The sequence below is a fragment of the Colossoma macropomum genome, unplaced genomic scaffold (assembly GCF_904425465.1).
Source record: "Colossoma macropomum unplaced genomic scaffold, Colossoma_macropomum, whole genome shotgun sequence".
Classification (NCBI taxonomy): Eukaryota; Metazoa; Chordata; class Actinopteri; order Characiformes; family Serrasalmidae; genus Colossoma; species Colossoma macropomum.
The window spans coordinates 2347743-2369299 of NW_023495280.1; the positions used below are offsets into that span (position 1 = coordinate 2347743).

The 21557-nt window shown below is 36.9% G+C and overlaps 1 protein-coding gene across 2 annotated transcripts; it reads left to right on the forward strand.

The window, feature by feature from the left end:
* The first annotated feature begins 1437 nt into the window (after positions 1-1437).
* On the forward strand, positions 1438-16776 carry crfb4 (cytokine receptor family member b4). 2 transcript variants are annotated; one of them, XM_036561913.1, is made up of 7 exons: positions 1438-1564; positions 7470-7587; positions 7761-7927; positions 9334-9488; positions 10157-10301; positions 12666-12820; positions 15423-16776. In XM_036561913.1, the coding sequence occupies exons 1-7, from the start codon at positions 1513-1515 to the stop codon at positions 15729-15731; spliced, it is 1101 nt and encodes a 366-aa protein (XP_036417806.1). In that variant the 5' UTR covers positions 1438-1512; the 3' UTR covers positions 15732-16776. The 2 variants fall into 2 exon arrangements, with proteins under 2 accessions (XP_036417806.1, XP_036417807.1); XM_036561914.1 differs by having other exon boundaries at positions 12669-12820.
* Positions 16777-21557: the final 4781 nt, after the last annotated feature.

The following is a 21557-nucleotide window of genomic DNA, read 5'->3' on the forward strand; positions in this document are numbered from 1 at the left end:
AACTGAATCAATTCAGATTTTCCACTATTTTACCATCATGAACATTTCGTATAAAAACTCAGAAGACACGTGTAGGTTCACTGGTGGTTTTGAATAGTAAATAAAATAGCTATATTTTTGATGTAGACGTGGCGACCCCTGGTTCCTATAGCTACCACTGTAAAAAAATCTTTACCATTTTAGGGCAAATCACTCTGAAGTTTTGAAAAAAAAAAATGGTGGAATTCCTCTTAAATGTGTGCAGTATGCTGTATATGTGTCCTGACAATAATTCCATTCACATGGAAAAGAAGATTAACTGAAAAAATAAACAAATGTAATATTGTTTTACATTAAACAAAAGCTGCACAGATCATCTCAGTTGCTTCGATGAAACTGCTGCGTTCATTGCGTAATCATACTGAAACTGACATTTTCAGCTTTTGTAAAATAAAAGTGTGAAAGGCAGACTAATGTTTTTTTCTGATGCATGCTGTGCTCAGTTTATCTGATTGAATGCCGTCACATTTCTGTATAAAACAGTACACATTTGAACATGAACTCCAGAAAGCTGAAAGCTGCTACATGACTCCATTGAAAGAAAATTATTACTCAGCAATTATTCAGCAGTAGAAAGTGTCTGTACTTTCTGTAGGCAAAGTAATAAAATTTCTATTCATTTATGTCTGGAAAAAACTTAGCCTGCAGTATCTTTAACTTCCCTGCCTACTCATTCACTTTTACATCAGCCTAACTGTGTTCATCTTGAGAATTTGATTCTTTTTTTTACTTTTTTTTTGCGAAATATTATATTCATAAGCAGAATTTGACCAACTACACCCCTTCCCTGATTCTCTATCTATAAAATCCCCCTATTTGTTTTTTGTTTTATCTTCTTCCATTTTTTTATACATAAACTAACACTATTTATTGTTATGTTTTCGTTCTTGTAAAACTATTCAACCTCGTAAGTTAACATATGTTACATAAAGTGTTATTTAATTTTCTATATTACATCTATTATGTCATATCATCCTGAACAAGATGCATTTACCTTGTTTAGGAATCCAAATAATTTTATTTCACCAAGTATGTTATGATTAAGAGGAATTAGTCTTGGTAAGTGCACACATGTATTACATGTAACATACTGAACGGACCAGACAGCACACAGACTGTACATAGAATAAAGATGAGAAAGCTATGAATGCCTAATCTGCTGTTTTTGATTATCTTTTGTACATTTGAACACTGTAACTACAATGCCTGACTTTTAAATAAATAAATAAATAAATAAATAAATAAATAAATAAATGCCTGTTTTGATTGAGCTGAAATGTGTCGTTACTGGAAAAGAAATACAAGTGTTAAGCGTTCAGCACTACTTTCGTTTTCTCGTCAAGACCCGCCCACAGTAGTAGGAGCCCCGCCTCCTACTCATTTACAGGAACAGCTCGCCTCTATGAGCACAGAGGTGTCCCGGCGAACTTCTTCTCTTTTCTTGTTTTTTCACTCTCTCTTAGACCCGGAGTCATGATTTTAACACTTATAGTGCTGATGTTGTACTCATGTGTCTCTGCTGAAGGTGAGGAACTGTGTTTTTGTACTTTTAATATCGTTAGATAAGGACTTTTACCGTGTTGACCGAATGAGTAACTACAGAATCAGTAATTTACAATACCAGCCGTTTCTGAGCTGAGCTAGGCTATTAAGTTCTGTTACATTAACGTTTATCTGGTGAAAAATTTAGTTATTCAGTTCTCCTCGTTGTAGTTTGGTATGTCATAGCCGGTAGTGTTTGGGGGAAATCCACAGTGTTCAGCTTACTGTAAATTCCTCCTCGGTTTCCGTCAGCAGGCAAAATTGAAGTTGACATCATCTTGTTCGCATTTTCCCGTTCCACCTTAAATGGAGCAGCCGTTAGTTTGTTTTTAACCGACTTGCACGGTTTCCAAAGCAGCTGTAGCCGCTAAAACACAAAAGCTAAACAGTTGGAAAACTTCGAAACTTTAAGAATAGAAGCATTTTGTTTTTCCCAAGAACTTCCTATTAGTGTTCAGTTTGCCTCAATGATCCACTGTTACATTCAGCACCGCAATGATACGGTTTGGAAAGTAACAATTCAATATTAGGCGATATTCTGGTTATAAATTCAGATCGATTTTTTTTTCCTGGCAAAATACAGTCGTGTTAAAAAGGTTGGGCACCCCTTGTCAAACTATGCTTTCTGTGTTAGTACATAATAGGAAAATCACTCATAAGTTTATAATATGCACAGTAAACAGTTCCATATTATGCAGATTATTGAGCATGAATGATCTAGTTCACACTGTAGTAGTGTAGCATACATACACTGCAAAAAGTATATTTTGGCAAGTGTAATCATTTTGAGATTGTTGTAAGCTTGGTATAAGATTTGTTATTATAAGATTGTTTAACTTGAGCTGCTTCTAAAGTTTTTCTTCTTTTTAGTGATTTTAGTAATTCAAATTAACTAGAAAAGTTATCTGCCAATATAGTGAGAATTTAAATGTCTACAAATGAGATATTTATAGATATTTAGATAGATTTAAGATATTTTCACTTGCCAAGATACAATTTTTTTGTAGTGTGTGTAGGTTCTAGATAGTGTAGATTGGTTTTGTTCTATTCAAGGTTGTTTCTGAGAAGCTTATTAGTCACCAGTACATCAGGATTACGTATTCTAAAGTGCAGTTGAACGCTTCTATGGAACACACCACATTTTGGAAAATATTTAATCTTTTGGCAAAATGCCATGAATAGGTGCTGAATTTTGCAATGCAAATTGATGTAAACTTGTATATCATTAGTGATGATTTAAACTGCACTTCAGAATATGGGACTGTTACAACCCCACATTTTCTCTCCAACCCTAGTCCTGGAGATCTACTTTCCTGCAGAGTTTAGTTCCAACCTGTATCCAATAAGCTGCTCCGCCCTTTACTTAACTCTAATACATCTGAGCCAGCCAATCAGAAAAGAGGTTGATTAGCTGGAGCAGGTGTGGCACATTGTGGTTTGGACTAGGCTCTGCAGGAAGGAGGCTCTCCAGGACCAGGGTTGGAGACCACTGCTGTAGGGCGCTGTGGGTTCAGTAACATATGGCATCAAAAATATTGAACTGGCGATGAACGGATAAAAACAGGAGGAACAGGCAAGTTTTCGAACGACAATTACAACACTGTGCTGTGATATCCAGTAGCATGCTTGAAGAATTAAACTGTGGATGGCACCAAAGAAACCAAACAAACAAAACAAAAACTCTTAACTACTCTGGAACAAAAAGTACTTGGCTAAAAGGTGTGAAATACAGGGGGTCCTTTGGGGTCTGGAACCTTCTATTAATATCTTTGACCCCTAAATGTTTGAAAATCAGAATTCTTGGGGGTCCATGAAAATAAACTTATTATGATGTTTCTGTAGCCATTAGGGAAAAACAGATGCCCAGATACAAATTCAGAGAAAGGTCATAGTTTTGCTGCTTCACCTACATTCAGCAAGCTATGCAGCACTGGTCTGCCTCAGGGTGGTGCTGTTTCAGAATGGTTCACCTAGTTGGTCCTTTCATAGCCTAGAGGTTGGTGAAAAGAGTTGTTACTTATTTCTAAAACTGAAGGCAGAAGAGAAGATGTGTAAAATCACAGTTAATGCGTGGAAGAGCACATTTCCAAACTAGAAAAGAGCATTTCCAAAGTAGAATTGTTAAACCAAACATTTTGGTGCCATTGAAGCATCAGCGTTGCTATAGCGAGTGAGTTAACAGCCAGCCAGCGCTGGAGTAGCCAGCCAACATGGTATCCCCAAATACCAGGGGTGGTATTTCACATGCTGCTTGACTACAGAAACAGAACTAAACCTAAAGCTAACCACACTGCACTTCCACTGAATCTAAAGTACATGTGACTGTGCCAGCCCTCTGAACTAGACAGAGTAAATGCATAGGCGCATCCCTCTTACCTGTTTGATAAAATCCCAGGTTAAGCCTGTCGCAATTATTACACAATCGCCTAATTGCAATTATTTGGAGTTATTTAAGCCCACTGCAACTGTTTTCTACAATTGTTAGATTTCACAGTGATATTATACTGCAACAAGCTAAGTGAATTGGATGTGTTGGGTAGATAAATGTAAATAAGACATAAATAAGACAGAAGTGAACTCATTTGAGGCACCATTGGGCTTATGAAAACATAAAAACTCTGTGAAGCTGGCCCCCCATGTAGTCAGAAATGGAATAAAAATACTACTATTCGTTTGTGCTGTGTTTGTGCCGTAGGTATCATCGCTTGTGCTGATGGTTTTTCAGAAATTAAGCGTTATACTTACTTATATTACCTGTGATGTCAGCCTCCCATTAACCTCTAAATCGCACAAAAATGGTCTCTTTCGTTTGTGAAACGTTTGTGCTATTTTAATTTGAGTTATAAAACAGTCTCATTTGTTTGTGCTGCTAAAATAAACGTTTGTGCTACTTTAATTTTCAAGTTATTAAGCAATAAGATTTGATGTCATGCAGCCCTCCATCAATGTCCAAATCATGCCAAAACGGTCTCATTCTTTTGTGTTGCATTTGTGCCGTTAAAAGAAATGTTCTTTTAATTCTTAAGTTATTGGATAAACAGTTTTTGTAACAAGCAATGACATTTACCACAGCACTGGCACTGGCTGATTTTGAAGATTTTCATTTATAGAATATAGGGTAGGGAAGGCATAAATTTAGCTTCAGTGTTGCACCCAGAAAAATTTAATCTAGAAGATTTATATTGTGATTTAATTATTACAACCATGCAAAACTTTAAAGCTGTGCTCCAAGTAGTTTTTATGTTATGATTCTTTAAAGTTTGCCCAACTGAAATAGCCAGATAACTCTTATCATCAAGAACTCAGCTTCTCAGGAGGCAAAAAGGCATTTCTCAGATCTTTAGCTAGTGCCAGTGATGTGGTAAATATGTCATCGCTCGTGACAAAAACTTTATCCAATAACTTAAAGATTAAAAGAGCACAAACATTTCTTTTAACGGCACAAAAGCAGCACATAGAAATGAGACCGTTTTGGCGCAATTTGGACATTGATGGGGGGGGTGGACAAGCCTTACATCACCAAGCGCAATGCGAAGCATTGAATGCAGTGGTGTAAAGCACGCCGCCACTGGACTCTAGAGCAGTGGAGACTGGTTCTCTGGAGTGACGAATTGCGCTTCTCCGTCTAGCAGTCCGATGGAGGAGTCTGGGTTTGGCGGATGCCAGGAGAACCGTACTTGTCTGACTGCATTGTGCCAAGTTTGGTGGAGGGGGGATTATGGTGTGGGGTTGTTTTTCAGGAGTTGGGCTTGGCCCCTTAGTTCCAGTGAAAGGAACTCTTAATGCTTCAGTGTACTAAGAGATTTTGGACAATTTCATGCTCCCAACTTTGTGGGAACAGTTTGGGGATGGCCCCTTCCTGTTCCAACATAACTGCACACCAGTGCACAAAGCAAGGTCCATAAAGACATGGATGAGCGAGTTTGGTGTAGAAGAACCTGACTGGCCTGCACAGAGTCCTGACCTCAACCCGACAGAATACATTTGGGATGAATTAGAGTGGAGACTACGAGTCAGGCCTTCTCGTCCAACATCAGTGTCTGACCTCACAAATGCGCTTCTGGAAGAATGGTCAAAAGTTCCCATAAACACACTCCTAAACCTTGTGGAAAGCCTTCCTAGAGGAGTTGAAGCTGTAAGGGTGGGCCAACATCATATTAAACCCTATGGATTAAGAATGGGATGTCACTCAAGTTCATATGCGTGTGAAGGCAGACAAGCAAATACTTTTGGCAATATAGTGTATAGTATATAGTATAGTTTATAGTATAGTATAGTTTTTGTGCATAATCACAACTAATGCAGCTTTCACACAGAAGATCTCCAAAAATGTACTAATACAGGTTATAATACAATGTTATGCACAGTGAAAGTGTCTGTGAGCTTTACTGAGCAAAGACCTTAAACAAGACCTTAAATAACCCCACTATGTGTTCATTAAAATAGTGATAACTAATTTAATAGATCTGGGACAGTTCTTTCTCATAATTACTGAAAATATTACTCTGGACAGTCACACTGTTGAGGACAATGATCAGAATATCAAATGACTTCAACTGCATTTTTCAGCTATGAAAAAAGATTTTCTAAATAGGCATTTCCTATTCTCTTATCATATGATATCATATTTTTTGATAACATATTTTATGATATTTTATGATATTTGTATTGGATTTTGACTTCTGAAAACTTTACACAAAAAATGCATTACAATTAAACAGTTCCAACAAGGCTCGCACAGAAAAAAAAGTGAAAAAAAGTTCTTGTTACAGAATCATCTGATGCAAGAGATCAAGGAAACAATATTAAAATGGCTGCTTGGTTTGACCCCATAAAGTTGGAGTAGGTGATTTATATTAGAAACATTTTTTGTTTTATATTTCCTGAAATACTCTTTACCACCCAATTGCAATTAATAAACCAAGTGCTCTTACAATAAAATTAAAGAAAAAAAACGTTATTTGTGAAGGCCACGACTGTAGATATCCTGTTCATTCATTTTATTTGGACTGAGTGAAATGATTGGATGGCCTTTCTGTTTGTCTACCTACCTCCCTCATGACCTGGCGAAACCTAAGGGAGTTGAACGGCCCAGAAAGTGACGACAAGGTTGCTAATTTTCTGTTGGACAGGTTATTATCTGATTTGTTTATGGGGGAATTTATTTTCCTGAATTATGTAGCCAACGTAGCTAGCAGCTTATGTGGCTACATTATGTATTAGTCCAGCGCTGAAGTTAGTTAAGCCCTAGGTGAAAGCTAGCTAGCTATGTTTATCTCGTATCTGTGTGTCTGCATAGTAGTCAGGCCATGCATGTTCATGTGTTTTGGGGAAGTAGCTTTAGAAGGAGGGCTGAAATTATTTGGTTGGATTTTTTCAAAACTCGCTTACACTTCCTGACTTCTACAAAATCATTTACCCCAGCTTTAATACATGGCTTCCATACCTTGTAGAAGTGGTCTGTATTAGAATGGTGTGCACAATTTAAAAACTTCAATGCAATTAAGTCCCTTAATATCTTATGCCAACCACTCACAGTTGGCATTTTCCCAGTAGTAAAATATTCTTCCTTTTTGCAAAGGTAAGTAGGCTATATTGTACAAATACTGTTAATATAGTCAAAGTATGAAAAAAATTATTGCAAACACAAGTATCAAATAATGACCTTCCTGTAAGATATGGTAAAATGAAACCCCAGTATCAATAAATAAATAACTCATACAGTAATTGTTCATATGATGAAAAGCAACCTCACAACAATGCATGTCTTGAAAATAAGAAAATTTAATGAAAGTGAAGATGTTTAAACCCTTTATTTTTTGTTTTATCACTGTCATATGTAGCAAGAACTCAAGTGCCTTTGTCTGTACTGCCTTTATTTTTCTCAGGTCAAGTTCCCTCACCTGAGAATGTGAGAATAGTTTCACAGAACATGGGGCTGGTTTTGGAATGGGATCCACCCCAGAACTCCACTGGGAAGGACTTTACTTACAGAGCGGAGTACAAGTAAGATAAAACTAGTGGTTTGAGAGAGTCTAGAGGAAACCAGTGCCCTGTAATATTATATTTAATGCAATATTTAAAGGAAAAAAAAACAAATTTGTAAAGCACTTTCAGCTGCGTTTTATGAATGAAAAGTTCTCTGCAAACTAAAGTTGTAGTTGGTATTTGTGTTGTAGGGGATGGAGTTCATTTGTGTCCGTTTGTCTGAATGAATCATCACGCAGATGTGATTTCACCAGTGTAATCTCTGTCTTTGGGACTTACAAGTTTCGTGTGCGGGCAGAACTGGAAGGAAAAAGCTCTGATTGGGTAAAGACTGACACCGTAGCTCTGGATGAAATAAGTGAGTGTGCCCTCATTGTAAACCCAGTTTACAGATGTTACTATGGGTAACATTTTGGTCAATTTAGTATGTGGACACCTGACCATCACGTCTATATGAGCTTGTTGGACATCCCATTTCAAAATCATGAGTATTAACATAAGGTTAATTACCAAACCCAGATTTGTCCATCAGACTGCCAGATTGAGAAGATTCATTAATCTAGAGAACACGTTTCTAGTGCTGCAGAGTCCAGCTTTACACCACTCCAGCTGACACTTAACATTGCATAGTGATCTTGGGCTGCTCAGCCATGGGAACCTATTTCATAAACCTCACAGTTCTTGTGCTGATGTTGCCTCCAGAGGCAGTTTGGAACTCTACAACATAGGATAGATGATTTTTACACACCTACAGCCCGCTCTGTGAGTTTGCATGGAGTGCCTCTTCATGGCTGAGCTGTTGTTGATCCTAGCAGCTTCCATTTCACAATAATAGCACTTACAGTTGACAGTTGGGGCAGATTTAGGAGAGAAGAAATTTTAATGAACTGACTTGCCTTTCTAATTACAGTGCCGTATTTAAAGTCACAGAGCTCTTCTGTAAGACCCATTCTACTGCCAGTGTTTGGCTGCGGAGATTGCATTGCTATGTGCTTGATTTCATACACCCTGAACTCAATAGTTCAGAGGGGTGTCTGCATACTTTTGGCTGCATAGTGTAGATATAGCACCAAAAGGGTTCTGATATTTTTATGCTATCAAGTTTGTAAAAATAGCAGAATCCTTTTTGGTGCTATATATAACCATAGACAGCACATTCTCAATCAAACTGAAGAACTATTTCACCATGCAAAGAACCATACTTTGAGTGTTTATGGTTCTAAATGGAACCATTGTCTTTACTAAAAAAACCCTTGAAGAACCATCCTTTTTAAGAGTGTCTGATATAGTGCAGTATATGCCATTTAATATGTTTGTACAGGGCAGGTTCTAGTAGTTTGTTCTATTTTATGTTGGAGCAGCTCTCGTTAAGGGCCTCAGTGTTCTATGGCAGGTTCTCAGTTCCAGCACTAACTGCTAATAGTCTTGTATGATAATACACAGTGAGCATTGGACATGTTTTAATTTTAATTCTTAATGGTTATTTCATTATAAATACTGCACACATATTCCGTTCATTTAAAAAAATGACATTCAGAATGTATGTTTATAGCTTAAAACATTTTGCAAATTTTGAATGCAATTTTAAAATAGTCACAAAATGCAATACCAGCACTTGTATATGTATATATTGGTATATGACAACAATCCATGGGGATTTCCAGTGAGTTTACACTAATGTTGTTATTTAATTGCTGATTAGCATTTATTGTTTTGACTTCCATTTTACTATTGTAAGAGCCGCCTCCTGTCTTTCATCTGCAGCTTTGATAAGCGCACCTAATGTGATGCTGGAAAGCACCAGGGGGGGAGTCGAGGTTGATATCACTGATCCTGTCCTAAGAAAAGGAGATCTTAAGTCTCTGTATCACCTTATTTCTTACCACATTCATTACTGGATTGAAGGGGAAGCGAAAAAGGTAATAATGCCACATTTTAAAATTATTTATCTTGTCAACCTTCCTTTAACATGGTCCACTGTGTCGGGGAGCCCAGGGCACAGCCAGACATGGAGTAAAATGTCACACAGATTTTTATGTAGACATTATTATGTAGATTATTAAGAAAGATTTTGCTCACTTTCTTGGTGGCTGTAAAATAGCACCATTTTGAGGCACGTAAACAGCTTACAGTGAGAGCTAGCCAGGCTAAAGTGCAGCCTTTATACGAGGGGCTAGTTTAACATGCTGTTACACCCCAAAGTAAAAAATGAGAGCAGTCCATTTCCTCCTGTAAAAATAAAAAAGGCGTTTTTTGGATTCTTTTTTATTCAGTCATCAAAATGTACTATAAAAGGATATACATTTTATTCTTCTGATATTTGCCATTCTGCTTTGTAGTCAAAAATAAATTGGCTTTTCTGCAATTGGCTCTTCCCCTCTCCCTTCCCTAATTTTCAATTTTGTACCATAATGTCTGATTTGATCGGTGAGCCAAAGAACTGAGAAAGTTGTTGAAAAATCCTAATTGACCATTAGTCTTGTTGACCATTATTGACCATTATGCTAAACTAAAACACCATGTTTTTTCAGTTCTCTTCCAATAGCCCTGTTACTTTGTCTGAGCCATGTTCTTTGATTATCTGCAGGAAGAGCTGAAGACAGAGCAGAGCAGGGTAACGCTTCCAGATCTTACACCCAGGGTCCGGTACTGTGTGCAAGTGAAGATAGCTGTGAGTGGTAACAAAACTAGCCTGCCAGGCAATGCAACCTGTATACTCAACACTGAAAGCGGTAAGCTTCTGCCTAACAGTAGTGGGCTGTAAGGGCAAAAATGTATATCACGGTATAATTAAGATTGCTGACAGTTTTGGTATATATCGCAGTATAGTGTTTGTACGTGTATTTTTTTTCAAATAAAACCATTTTGGATGCTCAAGTAAACCTTTTCTATAGATTAACAATGGTGTATTATACTGGATGTCCCTTCATGTTTAATAAGAACCATATTTGACAATTTAAGTAAATCTAAAATATTTTTATTGGGTGAAATAGAAATGAACAATACATAGACAGATGTCAGTATTGCTTTCTAACCCTAAGGTTGAGTGCATGTGAAGCCCACAGCAGCTTTTCTGAACATGGCAAAAACTGGGCTATAAGTTATTTTGTGAAAGTCATTTCTCTCATATGTGCTGTCTCTTACATTCGAGCTTTAACCTACATCGGACACTGCTGGAATTTAGTAAACATAACAAGCTGTTTACGCTATCAGTTTTAGCTGAGAAGCTGCGGAGCCTCTTGGCTTGTAGGCCGAGACCATGGCATCGCCTGAAGCAGCTGACCTAGTGAGTGGCGCCATAGGTTGTGCACACGGAAAGCCGGCAAGTCTCCCTTCTAGGCTAATGGCTAACAGCTAACCTCAAGAGCCTGGCTTTTCATTGCACTCTCCTTGTCTTCTTTTCTTATACTATGTGTATATACACTGCTGTTAAAATTTAATCACTGGCTCATTTAAAGCTAATTTTGTACTGTCGAAATTTGTGAAGCTTGAGTCTAATATATAACTTGTAAATTAGTTGGTTTCTGTCACAAAAAATTAAAATTAAATTAAATGTACCTCTGTGAACCAAGCACATGCAAAGCAACAGACTGCAGATTAAAAATAAAAAGTCAATTTTTAACAATTTACATTAAAATGATGTAATGAAAATCAGATAAAACAACAAAGTAATGATAGATCATCCACATGTGCACCCTGCCAGCTGAACATGTTCTCTAAATAAACAGAATATTAATGATAATTTGATGAAATTTATTAAAGTAAATTATATATATTTAAAAAAATGGAAATCGTTTTGCATGACATCATTGTTCACATCACATATATGCACTCCCAACACACCTTCCCGAGTCCCTGAAATTGTGAAACCAATATAATCACATTTGTGCATTTTTAAGCTGCGGTGACATGTTTAACCACTTCTGTTATTGTCAAGTTTTCTAACATTTTTTATCCTTGGGTTCAGTTTGACCCCAGCAATTTAAACCTCTGGGAAGTATCAAAGGTCTGGTGGGAATTATGTTCTAACCTTCCCCATGTGGTGTGAACTATCAGTGGTTCTCATACTACTACACATATGATTGTTAGTTTAGGGCCCTGAAGCAGAGGGAAGTTTTTTTGAAGATTACAAAATTGAATGTTGAAGTGACCTCAGTATCATCCAAAACAACCAAAGCAAATGTGTGTAAAAGAGTTGATATTTCTTATGTTTTATACAGCTAAAACAGCCTGAGATAAAACTGATCCCAAAGAACACCACTGAGTACAAAATGTGTACAGTTTACAGAGCCAAAGTGACACAAAAGGCCACGGTCCACTTACTTACAGACTAATATCTGTGTATTATTGGTTGTTTAGGCATAAGGAAGTGCTAAATGAAACACAGAAGTGCTTTAACCTATTTTCACAGTAGCCATAAAATGCATGCTGATTCTGAGCTTCCTCTGTTATTGCACTGTGCATTTTTTGTTGTAACATCGATGGAATATATTTTTATGATGGAAAAGTGTGTGATTTAGAGAACTGGAAGCAAACTAGATTGTGTAGGTAAGTGTGATTTGTTTAATTGCTCACTAGCAGCTCAACAACATTTCAAACACAGAGACAATAGTTCATCTAATAACAGAGTTATGGGGCAAATATTTTATTAATTAAAAATTCATTTATTCATCACTTCGCTTGAGTCGATCCCTGTGCTCATTGAACGGAAAATAGGACAGGCCACCACTCCATCACAGGGCAGACACACACATTTAGGGAAGAACGTGCAAACTCCACACAGAGAGAACCCCGGTTGCCCAGCTGGGGAGCTGCACCCAGGCCCTTCTTGCTGTCAGATGACAGCGCTACCCACTGCACCGCTGGGGAATGGCAACTGGGGGTCACTGCAGAAAGTAATTGAGAGTACTAAGATACAATTACAAAATTGGTTCATTTCAGCTGTTACATTTAACTCAAGGTCTCTGCACATTTTGTAGTTTTAGCTATGCCTTTTTATGTCTCAAATCCTATATGCACTGAGGCATTATGTATGCACTGTTGGGATGACTGTATTTTCAGTCTTTTAATGAATGTCTCTCTCCCTCTGTCTGTAGAAGAGGTGCAGCCATGGCTGATAGTGGGTGTGCTGCTGGCCAGTTTCGGGGTGGTTCTGGTTTCTGTGGTCCTAATTTTCTTTGCGGTGTGGTACACATACAGGGGAATCAGATTTCTGTGCCCACAAGCCAAACTGCCAGAACACTTTAAACAGGTTTGTGTGTGTTAGACAGAGAGAGAGAAATACATTGAGTATCTGCACTCACCAGCCTCTTTGTTAGGTACATCTACCTTGTGTCTACAGTCAGGGCCAAACGTATATACCAGCGCAGGTACAGCGGAAAACGTGCCTCAGTGTAACCACAATATGCCCCACAATGCACCTGAATTTAACATTCAGTTTACTAAGGCTGCAGCTTATCACGCAATCTTTTCCCCCACCCAACTAACCGCTCGCTCCTGAGAGTTTAAAAGGAGCATGAAATAATGAAGCTGTCAACAAGTTGGAGACAAAACAGAAAATGAAATTTCAGTGATGAAGAGAGGGAGATGCAAATAACAAAGTTCTTCCCTCTAAACATGCTAAAGGGGTGTAATTTTACCCCTTTACTATTACTAAGACAACAGTGGTTGTGAATTGATAACATGGACACATCACTGCATGTTTTGCGTCCACATCTTTTCACACTAAGGCTGTATGATATTGACATAAAATGTGACGTTGGATAAACCTGTCAGATATGATGATATGAGAAGCAAAAAATTACAATTAAGAGTGTGCCTCTGACTGGATGTAACGCAAGCACAGATGTCTAATCTCTCCTTTAAGCAAATAGCAAAATACAAAATTACAAAAGCACTGTTCACTATTGTGCAAAATAAAAATAAAATAATGAAACAAAATGCTAACAGCTACTTGCATAAGAACTGAGAACACATTTTATGTGCACTGAAAGGCTGAGAAACAGTCAGCATTAACTTAACAGCTGTTTCCATAAACACTAATAAATATATATTTATTTTTTATATGGACACACAAAAACAAATATTTGTTTATTTAGTTAGCTTTGTTCAGTTGTAGTCATTACTGCCTTGCATCGAACTACATCAAACAATCCTTACGTTTGATTTGTTACTGGCATGTAGCCCAGCATGGAGGAGTGTTTGACCTATGCATGTGTGTGTGTTTTTAGCTGAATGGTTACTTGTCCCCTGTGTGGGAGAGCAGGATTCAATCACAGTGCAGAGAGGCACTCATTAGGCTTCTAACGGTTTGTGATGCAAACATAGAGATAACAAAAAAATACGATTTAACGTACAGCCCTATCCCTCACACATGAGAAGACAGTATTATTCTGATAGTGAACCTTTTTTATCTCATCTCATGTCAGAGGCTTGTGCCTCCTCTAGCTGCTATATCTGCTTCTGTTCTTAGAGGAAGCCTCTCAACAGCACATCTTTTGAGTCCCCAACTATGCTTTAGGCAGCTGTCAATAGTATAATCAATCGATGACAATTTACATCTTTCATTATTGTCAATCAAGTAAAAACGCGCTGTACGCGGATTTTTCATGTTGTGTTGAATTCCAACACCTCTGCTGGATCCAGCTCTCCTTTGTGTGCATTGGGGAATATGAATATATATTGATCATTCTACTGAACTGGTTAAAGGTGAAAGCTGAAAACACATTTGGGACTTTTAAATGATCTTGGACTTTAGACTAAAATCCTTTTTTCTTTGACTGACTTTATACCTTAATTATTAGTTTATTTTATTTTAAAAATTATTGAACATTTCATTTTGTCCCTACCAAAACAATCATAACACTACTGAAACTTTACCAAATGTTTCATTAGTAACTGTTTTGTTAGTGACATTTTAGGTCATTGGAGCACAACCCAAAACACTAACAAGTACATGACTAGCAAACACACACACAAAAGAAGTCATTGAAAAAAAAAGTGTACATTTAGGGGTTAGGGTTTGGGACAGACCATTCCCAATAGAAAGTACCTTATAAATTATGATTTTGTATATATTTAGTATATTGCTATCTTTGAGTTTAAAAAGATCATAAGTCCCTGTAAATGTCTAAGCTCTGAATATTTCATTTTTAGAGTTTTTTTCTTTTTTCCTTTTAAATATATCTTCAAAAAATCAACATTAACAATTTATAAAAAAAAAAAGACTACAGACACAAAACAGCTGTGTTCATCTACACAGTTTTGTTCATGTTTATAGCTCACAGTGAGTCATACTGTGCCCTAAACCACATTAACAAGTCTGCGCTACCTTAACAACGAGCCTGGATGTGGTTTGAGTGGGTCGAGAAACATTTTTGGGGATGCGTTTTCACAGAAAATATTTGGGTAACTATTGACATCTAGTGTTTGTCAGCAAAATTAACGTTAAACTGAACAAGCACAGTTTGGACACCGCATGTCATGGCTGATCAGTCACATCTGGATTTAGTGATTTTACTGGAACAGTAAATTACTCCATTTTAATATTTCCTGACTAATTGTGGTGTAAAATATATATTTATGCTCAATTTAAGAATATACCATGAATTCAAAGATAGAAATTATTAAATAACTTTCAAACAAGGTAATTAATCTCATGTTTCCAGATCCAAGATTTTAAATCTTGACAAGCACAGTACAATTTGCAATAAACACTAGTGCTAGGAATGGAGGGCACAAATTTGTGTATTTCTGTGTGCTGCGGTGTTTTTTGTTGCTTTTTTTATTTGTCATCCATAGAAGATCCATCAATCTCATTCTCACCGATTTTCTTCCCTTTTTGTTACTTGCAGTACTTATCTGAGCGTCCCAAATCCTCAGAGTTCCTGGCCATGCAAAACAGCCTTCAGCCCGAGGAGCGTTACCATGAGGTCAGCATCATTCCATGTCTGGAACACCCCACTGCATCACAAGACCTCCAGAAGACACAGGGCCCCAAATGCACTAAGCTGTATGCAAACATCTCTTCCAAACCAGAGGAGGCCCTAAACCAGGAGAAGAAGCTCTGTGACCACAAGCAGAGAATGGACAATGAACACACAGAAAGGAATGCAGCCCTGTCAGGTTGTCACGATGGAGAGACGGAGCTGCTTTTGCGATAGTGTATCACATATGTTTAAATACTGTATAGTCGTGTGTAAAGGTTTATGCGCCCCCGGTTAAAGCTCACAGGTTGAAAACCACTGCTTTACACTTTTGCAAATTATAATGCACAATACTGTTTATTTGCTGAACGTAACACATAACAGAAACTTAGTAAATCGTGCAATAAAATTTGCAAAAATCTGAGCTGGAGTGTTCAGACTTTTGCATACGACTGTATACAATATTTCTCAGTTAAAACATAATAGTAAATATCACTTTATATCATGTCACTTTTACAGAGGATCAGCTCTGGTGTGCGCATTTCTCAGGCTGTTTACAGGTTTACGTTAATAATGTATTTGCATTTTTATTGGCCAAGAAGTAGATGAGCTGAAAATGAATATTTTTATATGATGTAAAGTGTGGTGTGATGGTATGCTGTGTTTTCTTTTCTTTTTGCATGTTAAATATGTTTTTAAATATCCATCCATTTAAAATTATGCACATATGCATCAAATCCAGAGGCAAATGCATTATTCATGTCATACTAGAGTCGTCAAATGTCTCATCAAATGGATGATATTGTCCCAATATTATATTACAAGATTTGATCATTAATAATTTGATTGTATAAGAGAAGCAAGAGCTTCACAGAGCTTGAAGATACTGACACATTATTGCTTTTGCAGTAAACCTTGTATTGCTTTGAGGTCTTTAGATGTCATTTGTGGCCCATGACTGTAAAATATCCAGAGGCTGTCCTGGCTAAGACGACATGCTGCTACAGTCATTGCAGTGCAGTTAAACAAAACAACAACTGACAGTATTAAGGTCATACTGCAATATCAAGATAATATGAAATTCCTCATGATCGCCACTATCATAAAGCAGTAATCACTCACTGTGCAGTCCTGCTTACAGCCTGTATGTGATGTAAACATTACATTTTTCAATCTAAGCACTGTGTCTGAATGTACCTCAACCAGTAAATTTGCTTTATGCTCATTTCTGGGTAGAAAGGCAATGACATATTACATCTTAGTAAATGTTAGCGCACGTGTATGTCCGCTCTGTTTGTTCTCTGCCTGCAAAAAATGTTATCTTATGAAATGAAATGATCTTAAATCTAGTTGATCTATGTATTTCTCATTTTGAGATTGTTGTAACCTTATAATAAGACTAAGTAACTTATTTCTAGACATTTTTACTTGTTTAGGTGATTTTAGTAAGATAAATAATTTCACTATGCAGGCAGATAATTTTGCTTTTTGTAAGAATTATGTTTGACACCAGTGGTGGACGAAGTACACAAATCATGTACTTGAGTTAAAGTAGAGATACTCAAGGTAAAATATTACTCCAGTAAAAGTAGAAGTCCTCCATTTAGACCTCCACTTGAGTAAAAGTACAAAAGTATTTGCCTTCAAATGTACTTAAGTATCAAAAGTAAAAGTACTAAAAGGTTGATTATGACTCTACTGTCCTATTACCATTTCTGTAACAAGACTCTTGCTTCATTAACTCATTTTAGGTGAAATTAGTGTCACTCTTGGTAAACCAATCTTTTAATACAATGTCATTAATTAATCTGACACAGATGTCTATTAAAATTATCATACAAACAAAACACTGAAGGCAAACCATTTCCAATAGGTAGAACCAAGTGGCTATGAAATAACTTTTTGCAAACAAGCAGTCTTAGTTTAAGATTTATTTGCAACTTAGTTACAAGTTCAATAAAAACTTGCTTTAAACACAGGTTCACCAATGAGTTTTCCTTTACAGTATTGCTTCTGTAGGTCTCTGTTCATAAACGTAAACTAGCAAAAACAAATTTACTATAACATGAAATTATACATAAATTATACAAATTAATTGTACAAATTCAGAAACAAGACACATGCCAGTCACAAGTGCATATATGTGTACATATTTCTATATTGTGGTCTATTTACACAGTTAGGTTAGTTCCATCATTTATGTTGGCATAGGCACTCTCGAAATTTTACAGTGCTGCACTGACATTGAACCGTACAACAGCGTTTTAGGGCCACTGTTATAAAAATAGTAGACTTTGAGAATAAAGTCGTTTTACAGACAATGAGAATGATAATCAAAATGATCGATCCAAAAAGAGACAAGAGTGTGTGGAACTCTTGTGCACCAGTACAGCAACCGAGACCCAACGTGTTATGGCAGCCCCCTATAGTTAGCCCACTTTATTCTCCAAATATTAGAAAAAAAGACTTTTTTCCTCGCAATATTATGACTTTATTCTCAAAATAGTATGACTTTTTTCTCTAAATATTACGACTTTATTCTCGGAGTCTACTATTTTTATTTTTTATGAACAGTGGCCCTAAAACGCTGTCATAGAACCTTATGCTTGCACTGGGTAGGTGTGTCCAACCGGTCAAAACAAGCTCAAAACAAAGTGGGCTCTGTACCCTGATTGGTGTGCTTGCTTCACGCTTCTTTCGTTTTGACTTTGAAAAATATTACGTTTTTATGCACACATAAGCCAAAAGGAACGACAGATTTCGCATAATGTAGTGGAGCATAAGGTAAGATATTTGACTTTGAAATATAGTGGAGTAAAAGTAAAAAGTCACCCCCAAAATGGAAATACTTCAGTAAAGTACAGATACACGAAAAAAGTACTTTAGTAAAATAACGAATTACATTTAATTCGTTACTGTCCACCATTGGTATGTAGCAATATTACCATTCAGGCTCTTTAACGAGCTCGTAATACAGAGGATCCAGTGATATTTGGGAGAAAAATATACACAAGACATAACCTATTAGGTTCTGAACATTTTTATTTAACATGGTGCGATAGAGGCGAGTTTTCAAAAACACCATTCATTCTGACCATAGAGAAATGGAGCTTAGATCCAGAGTTCCTATTATGGGCATAACGCAGACTACAGAATGACGCATGACTACAGTGGTCTATGGGAGGAGGTCGTAACAGAGCCGGTGTGGTGCTCAATCTCAAATCCCCATCCTGATATTACATCCCCTAGTTTCCGGTCACTGTTTTCGCAGTGTTATTGGATGAATCATACATATCATCGCCATTAATCACTAACTATGGTATGAACCTCAAAAGGCACAAGTAGATATGTATGTGACTTTTTTGTAAACAAATATATTCAGAAACAAACTCAACAAAGCTCTCACACAACTGAAATAAAACAATGACACGTTTTACAGTGAACTGCACTGGCTTGCATGACTATGAAAAAATGCTAACTTGCTAACTCTGGCCAAGGGTCCTTGGGAAATTATATCAAAAACATGAGTGCAAAACGCAAGAGGGTGCCCACGAGCGAGTCCTCAATGAACAGGGGTAAATACAAAAATATACATACCTAGATGCCACATTGTCTGTTGTTCTCTATCTGAGGCCATATGTCTGCACGTCTGCCATATTGGAGCGGTCAAGATACGCTTGTGAACAAATTCACTTGTATCGAGAGATGAGTTCTTAGGATTAAATCGGCCTTAATACTCAACCGATTTTCACCAAATTTGTTTTGTTATGATTCCCAGACATAGACTAATCTAGGTTGCATGGACTGCTCTTGGTAGCTTTTATTTCTTTAATAACTGTGATCGTGCTTATTAGCTGTCCGGACCAGCAGGAAATTATTCAGTCTGCACCTGACATTAAAAACCGAGTTTAGGGTGAGCTCCGGTAGAATCATAATTTCACAATAAGGAAATTCATCAATGTGTGAATCACTTCTAACCTTAATACACATAAAAATAAAATAACCCCCCCCCCACAACACAGTAAGAAGGACAAAGCTGAAGTTAGCTTCCATTCGAATAAGAAGCTGGCTGATGCACCATTTAAGGTGGAACAGGAAAATTCAAACAAGAAGCTGGCTGATGCACCATTTACGGTGGAACAGGAAAATTCGGACAAGAAGCTGGCTGATGCACCATTTAAGGTGGAACAGGAAAATTCGAAGAAGAAGCTGGCTGATCCACCATTTAAGGTGGAACGGGAAAATTTGAACAAGAAGCTGGCAAATAAGAAGCTGACTTAAGCTTTGTGTAAGAAGGTGCTAAAGTTAATCTATTATGAATACACAAATTAAGGAATGCTATAACTTACCTAGCTACAAAGTATTAACCATCATTGTAAATAAATAATTACTACATAAAGTTAAGATCCCCCGAATAGACTATTAAATGAAATAAGCTTAATATATAACCAGAAGAAAAACAATCACATCAACATGTTCTTTATGCATCACCAACCATATCTACACATAAACATCACTCTGCTGAAAATTGCTTAAATTCTAAGCTGGTCAAACTGGTCTAAAGCTGGTTTAGCTGGTTGACCATCTTCGTCAAGCCGGTCAGAGCTGGTAGACCAGCTTTATTCAGCTACTCATAGTTGGATGAACAGATGGCTAAGCTGGTGGGCAAGAGTTCAAGCTGGCACACCAGCTGGTTAGGGCTAGTAGGCAGCTTAATCATTTGGTCAGAGATAGTAGGTTAGCTTGGTAATTTCCTGAGTTGGCTGGACAAATTGATGAAAATGGTAAATGCAGTTGTACTAGTTAGCTAAGTTATGTGTGTTTACATCCACTTTGAAATATATGATCTCCATTTGAATACATACAGGCACATGAAGCCAGTGTTTTCCTCCTGGCAGAAATTAATGCAATATGACATACCATACATACATATAAATGTATTTAAAGTCCTTTTCAGAAAGATTTATCAAAGATATGTCTGCCTATGGGAAATTATAAAAAAGAAAACCAAACTTCAACACTCCTGAACACTGAACCGCAGAAGAATATGCTGAATTGGTTCATATGAACTGCTTAAAATGGAAAAAATAACATTGAAATTTATTTATATTTAAAATAACAAACATATTTAAAAAATGTTGGAAACATTTTTAATAATAAGAGTTTAATACACATCTATGAGCTTTTACTTCATAACTATATACTTAGGAGCTCCAAACTGATGACAGACCAAGCTCAAGCTCAAATAAACAAACATTACTCACTGCTGCCCTCTACAGGTGTTACAGCACCAGTGAGAAATTAGAACTTTGATGTCTCAGTAAATACATTTTCTGTTCACTTTTATTTACATGTATTTGCTGCAACTCAACTGATGAAAACACATCCAATTCACATTCTCTTACCTGTTATATAAAGTAATTGTGACCACCTCATGTAACTAGTGATCAGGTGATTTTGTAATAATTGTCACAGGCTTAATTGTCAGATTTTTTCTTCTTTTTAATCTATTTCTCTACTCTTAATCTGTTCTAAATTGTTCTCAGTCTTACTGCTGTAAATTACCCAAGATGAAATCTGTAAAATCCACACTAACAGGTATTCAAATCAAATCAAAATCAAATCAAATCAAATCAGATTTATTGTCACATCACAAGAGTACAGGGACACAGGTGAGTGAAAAACTTGAGTGCGAGTTCCACAAATTATGCAGAGAACAGTATTTACACATAGTATTATGCAGTAATTGGCTTGTGCAGTAATTTCTTCTGAGCTCATCATGTTATAAAGCACAAGGTATAGTAGCTGTGAAGCCTCTCATCATCTGTAAGACATAACATCTGAACCAAAGAGTTTCAAAAAGGATGAAAAATCTAATGGTGGTCTTCATGATATCTACATGGGAGAACATGGGAGTAATGACAGATGTCCCCATACAAAGTATGAGAACAAGTGTTTCTTCATCTCAGCAATGGACATGCTGGAGCCTATTGCACAACAGTCCCCATGCCAGACTCTCCCAGTTCAGTCACAGTTCATTCTCCCCTTACTTTACTGATCCCT